The 14,404-nt window shown below is 43.3% G+C and overlaps 1 protein-coding gene across 4 annotated transcripts in view; it reads left to right on the top strand.

The window, feature by feature from the left end:
* Positions 1-335: 335 nt before the first annotated feature.
* Positions 336-14,404, top strand: part of slc6a16a (solute carrier family 6 member 16a) — a 29,496-nt gene continuing 15,427 nt past the window's right edge. Inside the window, exons 1-4 of one of the 4 annotated variants that reach the window (XM_061224206.1) lie at positions 336-450; positions 3,426-3,494; positions 5,910-6,138; positions 7,665-7,822. In XM_061224206.1, the coding sequence (XP_061080190.1) occupies positions 5,910-6,138; positions 7,665-7,822 (387 nt within the window). In that variant the 5' untranslated portion in view covers positions 336-450; positions 3,426-3,494. Of the gene's footprint in view, positions 451-3,169; positions 3,400-3,425; positions 3,500-5,909; positions 6,139-7,664; positions 7,823-14,404 lie in introns of those variants that run through there. The other 3 variants (XM_061224205.1, XM_061224202.1, XM_061224203.1) reach the window with 3 other exon arrangements.

Genomic DNA, 14,404 nt, shown 5'->3' on the forward strand with positions numbered 1-14,404 from the left:
TATTCTTTCCCTTTTGCTTTTGCAAAGCGTCAAGAAGTGTGTTAATTTTACTGTTTCAGACCCACTCATACTGTCTGATACGTTGGTTCAGTTACGAAACTGCAACGACGCACATATATCTGCGGGCTTTTAATGAAGTACTTAATTGTTAAAAAAAAAAAAAAACATTCACTTTAAACAGAATATGGCCTGTGTCACCGTTATCTTTATTCTTTGGTGGTATTGGACCAGGGCAAGCCACCAAATAGCCAATGGAAGGCGAGGAGGTGCGTTCTGGTATTTAGGTGTTGTATTACAACATGGTTACATCAGTTTTCTTTATGATAATCGAAGCAGTCTTACTTTTAAATACTATGGCAAAAATAAATACGCCGGCTGAATTGTAAGTGCATGTACTAATCGAGACAGAGATACATTGGGAGACATCCAAGGGGAGTGAACGTGGTCAAGGTATGTATTTCTTTGTAAGTATCCACTATCTTTTAAAATACTTACAAAAAAACAAAAAAATAAAAAATAAAAAAATCAAGAAACTGATTTTTTTTGTTCTTAGAATTTTAATAGATTGTCGAAAAATATAGGCTATTATATAGAGCTGGGAGATGGCAGTTATGTTTAGACTACACCGTATTTGAAAGCTCTATATTGTTGTATTTGGATTGAAGCGTCCCTTTCACGTGCACACGTGTGCACTTTCAGGAGTTATGTTTACTTACTCTGAGAGTATTTACGCGGATATTTTTTCTGTAATTCCATGCAAAGCCTGCTTCGTATGGCAAAAAAAAGTATGAATGATTATTTTCATAGTGGAACGATAAGTATGTAGTGAGGCAGGCAGAGTATGTTATGCGAATGTTTTATGTGCTGGGGGCACGTGCCACATTAATTGTGTCGGGAGTTAAGCTTTCTGCATTCACTTTGAAATCGTTTAAACGTCTAATAAGAAAAGTGAAGAATTGTTATTGGTCATTATTTTCTTAGATTCAATATGAAATAAATTGGGTACTGCAAAACTAAACAAAAAAATGCATGTAACACTTCCTGTGCACTTCGACAGGAACCGTCTATAAATTGTATAAAATTTTGTACATAGTCCCCCCCCCATTTTTGGCTATCAAAAATATTGGTCAGTTTAACATAATGTAGAATGAAGTATTAAAATATTGTTAATATTTGGTTGCATATCCTTGACATGCGCTGACTGCTTGAAGTCGGCGATGCATAGACATAGCCAAATGATGCCAAGCCATAATGTCCCCTCCACCATGTTTCATGGATGAGGTGGTATGTTCTGGATCATGGGCTGTTCCTTTTTTTCTCCACACTTTAGTCTCTCCATCACTCTGGTGCATGTGAATCTTCATCTTATCTGTCCTCAAGACTTTGTTCCAGAACTTTTGGGGCTCTTTTAGGTGCTTTTTAGCAAACTGTAATCTCACCATTCTGTTTTTCAGGCTTATCAGTGGTCTGCATCTTGTAGTGTACCCTCTGTGGTCCTGCTGGTGTAGTCTTCTACATATGGTAGACTTTAAAACATCTACACCTGCATCCAGGAGTGTGTTTTTCATCTCTCTGGCTGTTGTCAGGGGCATTTTCTTAACCATAAAGTGGGGGGCGGGGCTTGTATACAAGGTACTGTCATTTCTAGACGGTTCATGGATAAAAATACCCTCAAATTAAAGCTGACAGTGTGCACTTCAACGTTGTTGTCAATTGTCATTGAGTACAGAACCAAAATAACAAAAAAGGTGTCACTGTCCAATGAATTAAGGTGCTCACTGTATGTAAAGTACTAGAACAAATCATAGAAACACCGGATAAACAAGTGGCCTTCTGTTGTTCTTTATTGAAAGCCATTTTTGTTTTTAATATAACATCACATAACAAAACACAATGATGAGAACAGGCCATCCAGCCCAGCAATGCTCGCCTTTTCCTACCACTAAAGTTTATCTAATGCTGAGCTTGAAGCTAGATGGCATTTAGCACCTTATCAAGCCTGGTCTTGAAACCCCCCAGTGTTTCTGCCTCCACTGCATGTCCTGGCTGTATCCAGATGACCTTCCTTTATGTACACAAAAACAATAAATACATATTCAATCTGATTATACAATTTTGAGCAATAAGATACATCAGACTGCTCAATTATGTAGGTATGATGAACTAATACATATAAGAAGATGTGTTAATATTACTTGTTGAACACAAAAATAGAAAATGTTGCAAGATATTCATACACACACTCACACACCAACAGTGATTGGCTGCCATGCAAGGCACCAACCAGCTCATCAAGAGCATTTAGGGGTTAGGTGTCTTGCTCGGGGACACTTCGACACAGCCCGGGCGGGGGTTCGAACCGGCAACCCTCCGACTGCCAGGTGACTGCTCTTACTGCCTGAGCCATGTCGCCCCTGTTACCCCTGCTCACACAGTGCTGCTACAGTAGCCCTGTCATGCACACTGGTACATGCTCACACAGTGCTGCTAGCCCTGTCATGCACACTGGTACATGCTCAGACAGTGCTGCTAGCCCTGTCATGCACACTGGTACATGCTCACACAGTGCTGCTAGCCCTGTCATGCACACTGGTACATGCTCACACAGTGCTGCTAGCCCTGTCATGCACACTGGTACATGCTCACACAGTGCTGCTAGCCCTGTCATGCACACTGGTACATGCTCACACAGTGCTGCTAGCCCTGTCATGCACACTGGTACATGCTCACACAGTGCTGCTACAGTAGCCCTGTCATGCACACTGGTACATGCTCACACAGTGCTGCTACAGTAGCCCTGGCATGCACACTGGTACATGCTCACACAGTGCTGCTAGCCCTGTCATGCACACTGGTACATGCTCAGACAGTGCTGCTAGCCCTGTCATGCACACTGGTACATGCTCACACAGTGCTGCTAGCCCTGTCATGCACACTGGTACATGCTCACACAGTGCTGCTAGCCCTGTCATGCACACTGGTACATGCTCACACAGTGCTGCTACAGTAGCCCTGTCATGCACACTGGTACATGCTCACACAGTGCTGCTACAGTAGCCCTGTCATGCACACTGGTACATGCTCACACAGTGCTGCTACAGTAGCCCTGTCATGCACACTGGTACATGCTCACACAGTGCTGCTAGCCCTGTCATGCACACTGGTACATGCTCACAGTGACCTGGCTGTACTGCAGGCGGTACTCTGACAGCGGAGCTGGGGTCAGAGTGGTGGGCTATATTTAGTGCTCGGGAGAGAGCTGTCCTTTCACAGGGAGAGGGAAGAGTGTATTTTTCCATAGTCACAGGATCTACACAGAGGTAAAAGGCTCCTTGAAAATTTTCCGTCACCTGGTGTATCAAGCTCCCCTCGCTCTGCCTGGGACAAACCCACATTCAGGTTTGTTCCCCTTTCTCCTTGTCCAGTCTTACAGGGTGTTGCAGTGTAATCCTGGAAGGCTTGCGAAGTCTCTCCTGCGGACTCACAGCGCCATTGTACGGTATGGCAGCTCCTATGGAATGCGATTGCCTGTTGCTCTCACACATTTTCTACAGATTTTCTTCCTGTATGGGAGTGCTTGGCTACAAAATGCTGCTGTGGAGTGTAGGCTACTTCTCTAATTAACCAGAGCAGTAGGATTGAATTTTGATATTTGGATTCAATCAGATTGACCTGAACCAAACCTTGGACAAATAACAGAACTCCTGTTTGAGAAGCTTTGCCTTTGTGTGTCTGAATGTTAACTTGATTATGGAATGATTAGGTGGCCAGGTTGAGCAATCCAGTTTACAGGTTTTAGTCAGCGTATAGTGGAATCGCCTACTCTTTTGAAAAGTGCCTTTGGATCTCTTATGACCACAGTGAGTCGGTAGCTCAGTTTTAAAGGGATAGCTCACAGACGGGAGTTTTTGATATTATTTTAGTTTTTGGTGCATATTTCCAATTGACCTGTGTATGGCTACGATGAGGGATATTTTAGATACTGACAGAAGGTCCTGCCACCCTGCTGGCATTACAATGGAGGGTATCAGAGATTTTTGAATTTGCAGTCTAAAGTGAGAAAATATGCTAAACTAACTCCAAAGTAGTGTGTTCAGAAATAGTATGAGCTTCAGAGGTTGACAGTGTGTTACACTATTACCGTAGATAACATTCAGTCTTAGAATTATTTCAGCTTGTGTTCAGACTCTTAAAAAATGTGTGTGTGCCTGTCAGGTTTGGGGGACAGAGGAACTAAGCGCAGACACAGGGGTAACGGGTAAATAGCAGGTTTAAGGACGTAGGCAGATAAAGGGGCAGACAGAGCGTAATCCAAAATGCAGGCTGGGTACAAAAACTGGGTAGTCAGTCCAATTTCAAGGTGAATGTACAAAAGCGTGATCCAAAGAGAGTCCAAAGAGCTAGGTAGGAGTCACAGAACAGAACAGAACAGAACAGCCAGGGACAAAGGCACGTTGAAGAGGAGGCTAGAACCAGGTTAGGGAACACAAGAGCAGAACTCAGGAACAAAGAGAGATGAACTAGCAACCAAAGAACAAAACAAGCAGGCTTAAATATATTAAACAATTAACTAAACGATTAACAGGCGTGGGTGCTGGGGAAGAGATAATGAGACACACGAGAAGAGAAACAGCTGGGATAAGACAGGAAGGAAATGCATACAAGGGGGGGGGGGGGGTGGAGACACGAAAGGTAAAACAAGGACCGGAGTGAAAGCAGATAACTAATGGTAGGTCTAATGGTATGGGCATGTCCATATGTGGGAACTTGTGGGAACTTAACTTCATTGGCTGTTTTGAGCAGCTGTGAGTTCAGCACACTTAGTTCAGTTTGTTCACTTGTGGCTCGTGAGAACACAATGTGACTGTGTCAACACGCTTGGCTTATCTCGGCCTCACAGCAGGTGCAGAGCTGGAGCTGAAGATGTGTTTTAAAAAAAAATCTTTGTATTGTAACGATGAGGGCTGACCTTTTGCTCTCTTCTTAAAGGGGCAGTCCACCCAAAAATGAAATTACAGTATGTTTCAGATGATGAGATGTGAATAATGTGTAGACTTTTTGGAGACGTCTAGGGATCTCATCTTTCATGCTCATCAATGCGTCGACAATTTGCTTAAGAAAAACCTGGTGGGAATGTCTCTTTCCAAATATACAGACATATGCGACCATAAACAGAGCTAAAAAAATGAGCATTTCATCGAGAACTAGTTAACTGTCCGCGCAAGCGCACGTAAGTTTCTGCCTAAGGTCACCGGTACTGTGGGTGAGGTGCTTGAGCGAAGTGACGCATTGTTTTGATCAGTAACTTGCCAAACTTACTAACTTAATAATAATTTAGTATCTTTAATAACCCCCATACTGTGTAGGCTGGAGCCTTTACTTTTGCAATCTTTTAATTTCTTTCATTGTGTGTCCATACAAATGCTGAAATCAAAATTGATGTGTGAGACCGGCTCATTACATTTGAAAATGCCTGCCCTGTCAATGGATTTGAGGATGTCCATACTCTCAATATGTTTGACCTCCCTGCTGAAAAAAACAGCTCAAGCTAGGGTTTGAAACAGCTGGTTGCTACCAGTTAAGACCAACTCCCAGCTTGACATGGTTTAGCTGGTTGACCGGTTCAGATAAGCTCCTAGCTTGACATGATTTGACCAATTCAAGCTATGTTCTGAAGCAGCAGGTAGCTGGTTGGCCAGTCAAGCTGTCAGCTTTAGCTGGTTGATAGGTCATACCCAGCTAGACCAGCTTATGACCTGCTTGGTCATGCTGTTTGACCAGCTCATACCCAGCCAGACCAGCTTATGACCAGCTTGACCAGCTCATTTTACATCAGGGCTAAACAGACACTCTGTGGGGGGTTTATGTTGAGGGGTGTATTCTCCTGACGGTCCTCCTCCTCCCCTCAGATGGAGAAGCCCCCGCTGCCGAGCGATGAGGAGGGGACGGGGATGATAGAGGGGCAGTCCCGGTCCCAGCTCCTGGCCACGGTGGAGGACCTGGGCCAGGGAGTGGCTGTGGACCCCTCCCGGCCAGCCTGGGACAGCAAGTTCCAGTACGTGTTGGCCCAGGTGGGGTTCAGCGTGGGCCTGGGAAACGTCTGGAGGTTCCCTTACCTCTGTCACCAAAATGGAGGAGGTTAGTACTGCTCTCTGCTTTTCTGTCTGTGTAGACTGTACTTTCTCTGTTTCTGTGCGAGTAAATTGTTTTTGTGACCGTGTTCTGGGAAAAGCTCTATGCACACATAACCAAAATGAGTTTGGGCATTTATTGTGTTGAAGATTTCATTTTAAATTTCTAAAATTGCCCATCAAACTATGCCCAGTATCCCTTTTGCTGTGGAACTCCCTATTTTTGGACAGGTGCATCCTATTTGATTTAAATATCCTTGAGATGGCTTTAGGACTTCATTGGAGTGCACCTATGGCAAATTGAATTGATTGGATCTAGTTTAAAAAGGCACACATCTGTGTATATAAGGTCCCACAACCTGACACTGCATGTCAGGACAAAAACCAAGCCATGTCAGAGGAACTCTCTGTAGGCCTCTGTGATAAAATTTTGGTGCGGCATAGATCAGGGCCAGGGAATAAAACAATTTCAAAAGCTTTGAGTGTTCCCAGGAGCACAGTGGCCTCAATAATTGTGAAATGGAAGTTTGGAACCACCAGGAGTTGGCTGTCTGGCCAAACCGAGTATCCAGGCAAGAAAGGCCTTGGTCAGGGAGGTGACCAAGAACCCAGCAGTTTCTCTAACAAAGCTCGGGAAGTCCTCTGCTGAAATGGGAGAACCTGCCGGAAGGACGACCGTCTCAGCAGCACTCCATCAATCTGGTACAGTGGCTAGACAGAAGCCAATTGAGTAAAAGGCACATGACAGCCCCCTTGGAGTTTTCCATTTCCTGAGAACATGAGGAAAACAATTCTCTGGTCTGGTGGGGCAAAAATGTAATTATTTGGGCAGAACTGCAAGCACTATGTCTGGCGAACACCAGGCACTGCTTATCATCTGGCTAAAATCAACCCTGCGGTGAAGCATAGTGGTGGCAGCATCATGAAATGGGGGTGCTTCTCAGTGGCAGGGACAGGGAGACAGGTCTCTGACTGTTCTTGAATGGCCCAGCCAAAGCCCAGACTTAAACCCCATAGAACATCTGTGGAGAGACCTGGAGATGGCTGTTCGCTGATGCTTCCAATCCAATTTGAGGGAGCTTGAGAGGATCTGCCAGAAAGAATGGGAGAAACTGCCCAAATCCGGGTGTGCAAAGCTTGTAGAGACTTACCCAAAAAGACTTGACACTGCCAAAGGGGCTTCTACAGAGTACTGAATTAAGGGTCTGAATACTTATTTTGAACACAGTTCCAAAAACATTCACTTTGTCATTATGGGTTATTAAGTGTCGATTTGTGGGGAAAAATGGCAATTTTATCCATTTAAAATGAAATCTACTACACAATAAATTGTGCGAAAAGTTAACAGGTCTGAATACTTTCTGATATAATCTGTACAAAAACATAATCCCTGATTCTATGAAAACACTTGGTTGCTTCCCCCCCCCCCGAATGTGGCGTGCACACTGGCTCTACTCTGCACTACTCTGTTCGTGGAAGTCTGAAATAAGAATGAAATTAGATTGTAATACTTGCTTTATGCCTCTGTTTCAGGTGCATTTCTGCTGCTTTACGTGGTGCTGCTGTTGGTCATAGGCGTTCCCTTGTTCTTCCTGGAGCTGGCAGCTGGGCAGAGCATCCGGCAGGGCAGCATAGGGGTGTGGAAACACATCTCTCCCAAGCTGGTTGGGATCGGATACTCCAGCTGTGTGGTGAGGGGCACTCCTGGAACATCGCCCTCTCAAGGCCAGTTCATAGCCCAGCGACAGAGTGTCGCTCGACTGAAATCGCAGAACGTTTCTGAAAGTTAAAACGGTAGCTACAGTACTGGCACAAATTATGGATAGACTACATTTCTAAACTGTGTAAGATGATTCATGCAATATTTTGTAACAATTTCTCTTTTGGCATAATATATGTAATATGTAAATAATTTAGTATAACGTAAAACACATATGACGATATACAGTGAGCTCAAGAATTATTGGCACCATAAAAATTTAGAAAAAAGGCTGCATATAATGAACAATACAGATAATAATCTATGTTATGTTAAAATGTATATACTTTTATTGCAATACATTTCCTCTCATGCTTCAATGTTTTATATTAAGTAATGTATTTTTCTCTAAAATCACAGGTACCAAACACAACCATAGTAAATGAAATCAAACAAAAGTGAAATTGTCAATAACATTTGACTTAATTTAGTTATTAGGAATCTAAAGGAACTATAGTGCATCATCCTATCACTTCCTGATTAATTAGAGTATAAAAATGAGATAACAAGCATGCAACTTCCCTTTGTCAACTATTAGCATAGGAAAATAAGGGAGTGAGGCCATAAAGAACCCAAGGATCATAGTTTTAGAATTGCAGAGATAGGTTGCGCCATGAAATAGCACCTCCATTCCAACTCACTCTTTGGAAGACAGCCCTTACTGAGCACAATTAACAAAACCAAGCACCTTGTGTTTACCAAACCTCATTGGAATTATGACTGGAAGAGGGACTTGATCATTGTGGCCGTACACATCATTGATGTGTTTGGTTGTCACTGCTTGGAAGCTGATACTTGATTATCCAGCAGGAAAATGATGCCAAGCATACATCAAACTCCACACAGAAGCGGTTTAGTGAAAACAACATCCCTGTTCAGCAGTGGCCATCTCATTCTCCAGACCCATCAAAATCCTCTGATCTGAACTGAAGAGGGGGGTCCATAAGTACAAGCCCAAGGATATCAGTGATTCTGAAAAGTTTGACTTGGAGGAGGTTATGTAAAGTTTATGTAAATAATGGCATTATTTCTTAATTTGCAGTATTGTTGTGTGTCAATGGTGCCAATAATTCTGGAGTCCACTGTATATAAAGGGTTCTGCCCAACTCAACACTTAGCAATAGCGTCTTTTTTGAATTGGGATCGCTTGGCTAATCGCGCCTTGGGGTGACGATGAGTCTTTGGGGACAGCGCATACACTGTATGACACAGATACTGTATGTTTGCAGAGACCGATGAATGGCAGATATTTGCACATGACCCTGAAGGCGGCATAACATTTATGGGATTGCTGGAGTGTTTCCTTATGCAAATCAACATTAACAGGCACGTGCATTCAATTTACAAACAAATTATAGTCATCAATGATACACCTCATAATAATATGTACAATTATCCAAGGTCTGCACACGTTTCATTACATTACATTATTGGCATTTGGCAGACGCTTTTATCCAGAGCAACATACAGTTTATTAGACTAAGCAGGAGATCCTCCCCTGGATGCAGGGTTAAGGGCCTTGCTCAAAGGCCCAACGGCTGTGCGGATCTTATTGTGGCTACACCGGGATTAGAACCACCGACCTTAACCACTACGCTACAGGCCCACCTTGGTTTTTCCCACTTTCATTAAGAACACAGGTAAGAAGAAATGAGTGAGTAAGACCCATTGACTTTAGTTTATTCTCATATTTTCAAACTACAACAGACCCATTTACTATGTCCGATTTATGCAGGAATTGTCTGATAGGTTCCGGGCAGTTCCGTGGAGTTCACAGTGGGGCCTGTTTTTTGAGCCCATTCTATATACACATTAACAATTTCAAATTATGATTTCAATTGAGTGTCACAGATTGGCATTCAAGCTTAAAATTAAAAAGCCCCCGACCCCATAAATAGCTTGGTGTTCTGTGTCTCTTCAGAAGTAGTTGGAAATGAGACAATGACACCTTTGTATACATAGATAAGGTGCTCAGTCTTGCTTTCACCTAAAGACATTCCTTCTCACGCCTTGGGGGAGAGAAATGGGCAACATTCCAAGGTCAAACAGAGCAGTTCACTTAATAACAATGGAATATCACATTGACTATGAGCAAGGTTGCCATATCAAATTATATTATTTCTCTCTCAAAGGCCATAATCTAATCCAAAAACCAATACATCTTCTTCAAAAGTCTCCTTGCTAAACTCCTTGCTAAGGTTTCTTGCTGTAATTGATCCATACATTGAGATATCCATCTTTGTGTTTGAAAGCCATCAGTGGCAACATGCTAAACAGTCACGTGACTGTATGCTACATTTAGCAAGTGGCTTTTAATCTACACAACTATTCTACCTGTAGCTGGCTAGTTAGCTTGCTGGCTATAATCCATTCACACACATGTACAGGTACAGACTGCAGGAATTTGGTCCTTTGTAAAGTAAAACTTGTAGTCCGTTAAAAGTAAGGCAGGGCAATTACATACCCTTACACACATGAGCTTTTATACCCCAGACCTGAAATATAACCTGAAGTCCAATTTAAGTCCTACCTTTAAGTCCCCTAGATTCATAACAATTGTAATTTAAAAGAAATGGCAGCCCCCTTTAGGGTTAATCCATGGACCTTCTGCAGAAAGTGGTTGTCCTAGTAAGGCTTTACGCTTTTGTGGGCTAGGATTAATCTGTGCGCAGATCAAAACAACAGTCGCAGAATTCTTCCTGATACCTGCCCACTGGTGTGACTGTCGCACCATGCCTATCATTTTTCAGTTACTGCGTTTTCACTTGATGTGCCGCATATATTCAGCGATGTCCTTTTTGATAATGGCAGGAGTGACCCGCCTCTCTGCTGGCTTCTTGTGAACTAGGAGCCCTTTTGTTCAAGGCGAGGAACGCTCTTTCTCTTTCATAACTTGGAGGCAGGGTTCTGCTTTTTGTCAATAATTTTTTTTCTACAATTTCAAGCTCAGGATCTTTATTTTGCGATGTAACAAGATCCATGAGGATTTTGTATTTGCGCGCTATGGCTGTTTGAGGAGTCGATTTCTTCAGCACTCTTTGCAGCAATGCTTGCCGACTCATCCTCTTCACTTTTATCTGATCAGCCTTTATCTTTGTAATGGTAGTTATTTTTGGCTCTTGACTAGCTTTACCCCAGAACTGCTATTGTGCTAAGCTATTGTGATTCATCAGTGGCTTTCCATCTGCAGTGCAAACCCCCCCCCCCGCCCCTGTTGCCATGAATCCAAGTGTTTTGTTAAAGGTACAATTGGTACGATTTTTGTGTTTAAACATTGTTACAAAACATTTTTGCAAATCCCTTCCAAAAAATGGTTTCACTTCAGAGTGTTCACAGAGAAGGGGGAGGGATAAACATTGTTGTGGTTTGAGGGTGGTTGTTGCTGCAATTCCTCTCTTGACTGTTAGAAGTCAGAATATTTGCTTGCTTTAAGTTACTAGTTCCTTGGCATTTCTTTCCCCACTAGCAAATCTTGAAATGAGTCAAACTGACTTACCTTATTGGCATTTTTTTTGTCTTTTCTTTAGCAAAGCTGTAAAATAAATATTGACCTGCTATTTTGATGCATCCGCAGTGCAAACCCCCTCTGTTCCATAAAGCCAAATGTTCCGTCCGCCTGTCCAGCTGCAGGGTCTCTACAGGGCCTCTACAGGGCCTCTACAGGGCCTCTACAGGGCCTCTCTGCTTGTGACAAACAGCCTTTCAATTCAGTTTGACCTTGCAACAGAGCTTCTAGTACATGTGCGTGCTTATGTTTCTTATTTTTACATTTACATTTGAGCGCTTCACACGCTTCCTCAAGCCTCATTCCTCGAACAGAGATCCATAGGATCCGTCTTTGCAATATTTTGCAATATACATAATGGCCCACTCCATCCCATCATTCTAGGTTCTGAGTACACCTATGTACAATATACCAACTGTGGTGGTTTACCTCAAGGACACAGGATAAATGTGGGATACCCTACTGGTACTTTTTTCCCAGAGCCCAGTTCCTCTACTAACACACCTCCTGTTTAACCCCGTGAAGCTGGTGAGAATTCACATATTTAATTCACAGGAGAATTCTCATGCCTAAGTCTCGAAGTCTGTGCTATTTTGCTCACCTTTGCCACAGCTGGCAAATCTCATTTGTTACCCAACTGTAAAAATTGAATTTTCCACAAAAGAAAATTATCCACACCAGAAAACCTGTTATGCTTACAACGGCCCCTAGGAAAGTTTGTTGAAAGAGGGCTCGTCTGGCACACGTCACCCCCCTGCTTACTTCCCTCCACTGGCTGCCTGTCATGGCTCGCATCAAATTCAAAACATTGGTGCTAGCCTTCTAAGCAGCTATGGGGTCTGCCCCAGCTTACCTCCAAAAAAATCATCGGACCCTACACCCCTGTCAGACTTCTTCATTCGGCCATCAAAACAGGCCGCTTGGCACCTCCCCCTGTCCAAACTTCCACCTCACGCTCATGACTACTGTCTGTTCTGGCTCCACGGTGGTGGAACAAATTCCCTGTTGAGGTCAGAACTGTATAATCTCTTCCCACCTTCAAGCGCCAACGGAAGACACACCTCTTCAATCTCCTATTCCTGGTTATGGGTATGCACTTTGCCCTTCGTTGTACATTGCTCTGGATAAGAACGTCTGCCAAATGCCATAATGTAATGTAATGCTTGTGATGGAGAAGATCCAGTCTGTCTTCTTTCCTTGCAGCAGCAGAAGGCCTATGTTCTGTCCATTCTGGTTTGGTGTGGCTGTAGAAAAGTTATCGGATTCTTTGTTGATAAATAAATAGAATGGTGTGGATTGTTTTGATGGAAAAGAAAAATTTCACAAATCGCCCCCCCTTTTTTTGTCCATCGCTGGCTCGCCAATAAATATAGGAATTTGGTCCTTTGTGAAGTAAAAGCTGTCGTCCAAAATGTAGGTCAATAACTATGTATTAATACAGCAAAATAGTCTTCCTTACAGTCTGAAACATACCGGGTAAAAGCAAGGCAGGGCAATTACAAAATAGTGTTGTGTGGGAATTTATGCCCCAGACCTGAAATAAAATGCAGGTACCTGTCCCTGATTATAAAATGAAATAGACATCATTTTATGTGCATGGGATGTGGAAGGAAGCCAGGTAATCATTGTTTCATTTGTAACCAAATGGTCATCGTCACCGACTCCTGTAAGGTTGAGGTGAGGCAGCCATCCAAGAACACTGAAGCAGGAAATGTGTTCTTCAGGGAGGCAGACTGACAGACATGCACCAACACACGCACGCAGACATGTGCACACAGCTGCATGTGCGTCAGAGTGGTGGTGTGGCAGTCGTACAGGCACCCTTGTGTGCCTCACCGCTCTGGAATGTCAATATTGCTGTATGTCAATGTCAGCTCCACCCCCTTCCCCTGCGTCTGTCCAATCAGAGGGCCCGGCCGCGACCCTCCCACCTTCTCTGTGGCAAAGCCTCTGTTCTCAGCCGAAACCTGACACTGCCCTCAGAGTTAGGTCTGGGCATGGAGCCCTCAGAGTTAAATTGGGGCCAACGCTTCCTAAACATGTCACCGATTCCCCTCCCTCACTGTGCAGTGACATGCTCATCCCTCTTATAAACCTCTGCAGCTGCTCTTTATACACTTCCCGTCTTGCTTGTTCACGTTCTTCATGTGAGCATCGTTACTCAGGAGATCTGAGCCAGGCTTGCCCAATAAAATGGGAGTGTTATCGCCAAAATAAACAGAGGACAGCCAACATTATACAACACTGGGCAAACATTCAGTTCCTTAACCACTGGGAACAGTGAGGGGCCATTTCTTGTACATTTCCAGTGGATATTTGGAACTGTGTAAATGCCTTAGTGTGCATTGCGTGTTTTATGTGATTGTCTGAGTGATCCGCTTGCATGCGCAGAGCAAATCCCTTCAAGGGAAAGACACAAACAGACACAAACAGTGGGCTCCAGAATTATTGTGGAAAAATGGCTGCATATGAAAACCAACACTGATAATAATCTATGTGCAATGTTCAAACTACACACTACATATGGGAAAACTGAAAAACACTGAATAATAGACCTGTACACCAGCTTGCTAATGCAAATATCTAATCAGCCAATTATGTGGCAGCAACTAAATGCATAAAAACATGCAGATGTGGTCAAGAGGATCAGCTGTTTTTTAGACCAAATGTCAGAATGGGGAAGAAATGTGATCTAAGTGACTTTAACCATTATATGATTGTTGGTGCCAGTCAAGGTGGTTTGAGTATCTCAGGGGATTTTCATGCACAACAATCTCTTAGAGTTTCCAGAATGGTGGGAAAAACAAAAAACATCCAGTGAACAGCAGATGCCTTGTTAATTAGAGAGGTCAGAGGAGAAGGGCCAGACTGGTCAAAGCTGATAGGAAGGTGACAGTAACGCAAATAACCACACATTACAACAGTGGTATGCAGAAGAGCACCTCTGAACACACAATGTGTCAAACCTCTAAGTGGATAGGCTACAGCAGCAGAAGACTTAAAGTCAAA

The sequence above is a fragment of the Conger conger genome, chromosome 16, assembly GCF_963514075.1.
Source record: "Conger conger chromosome 16, fConCon1.1, whole genome shotgun sequence".
In the NCBI taxonomy this organism is placed as follows: domain Eukaryota; kingdom Metazoa; phylum Chordata; class Actinopteri; order Anguilliformes; family Congridae; genus Conger; species Conger conger.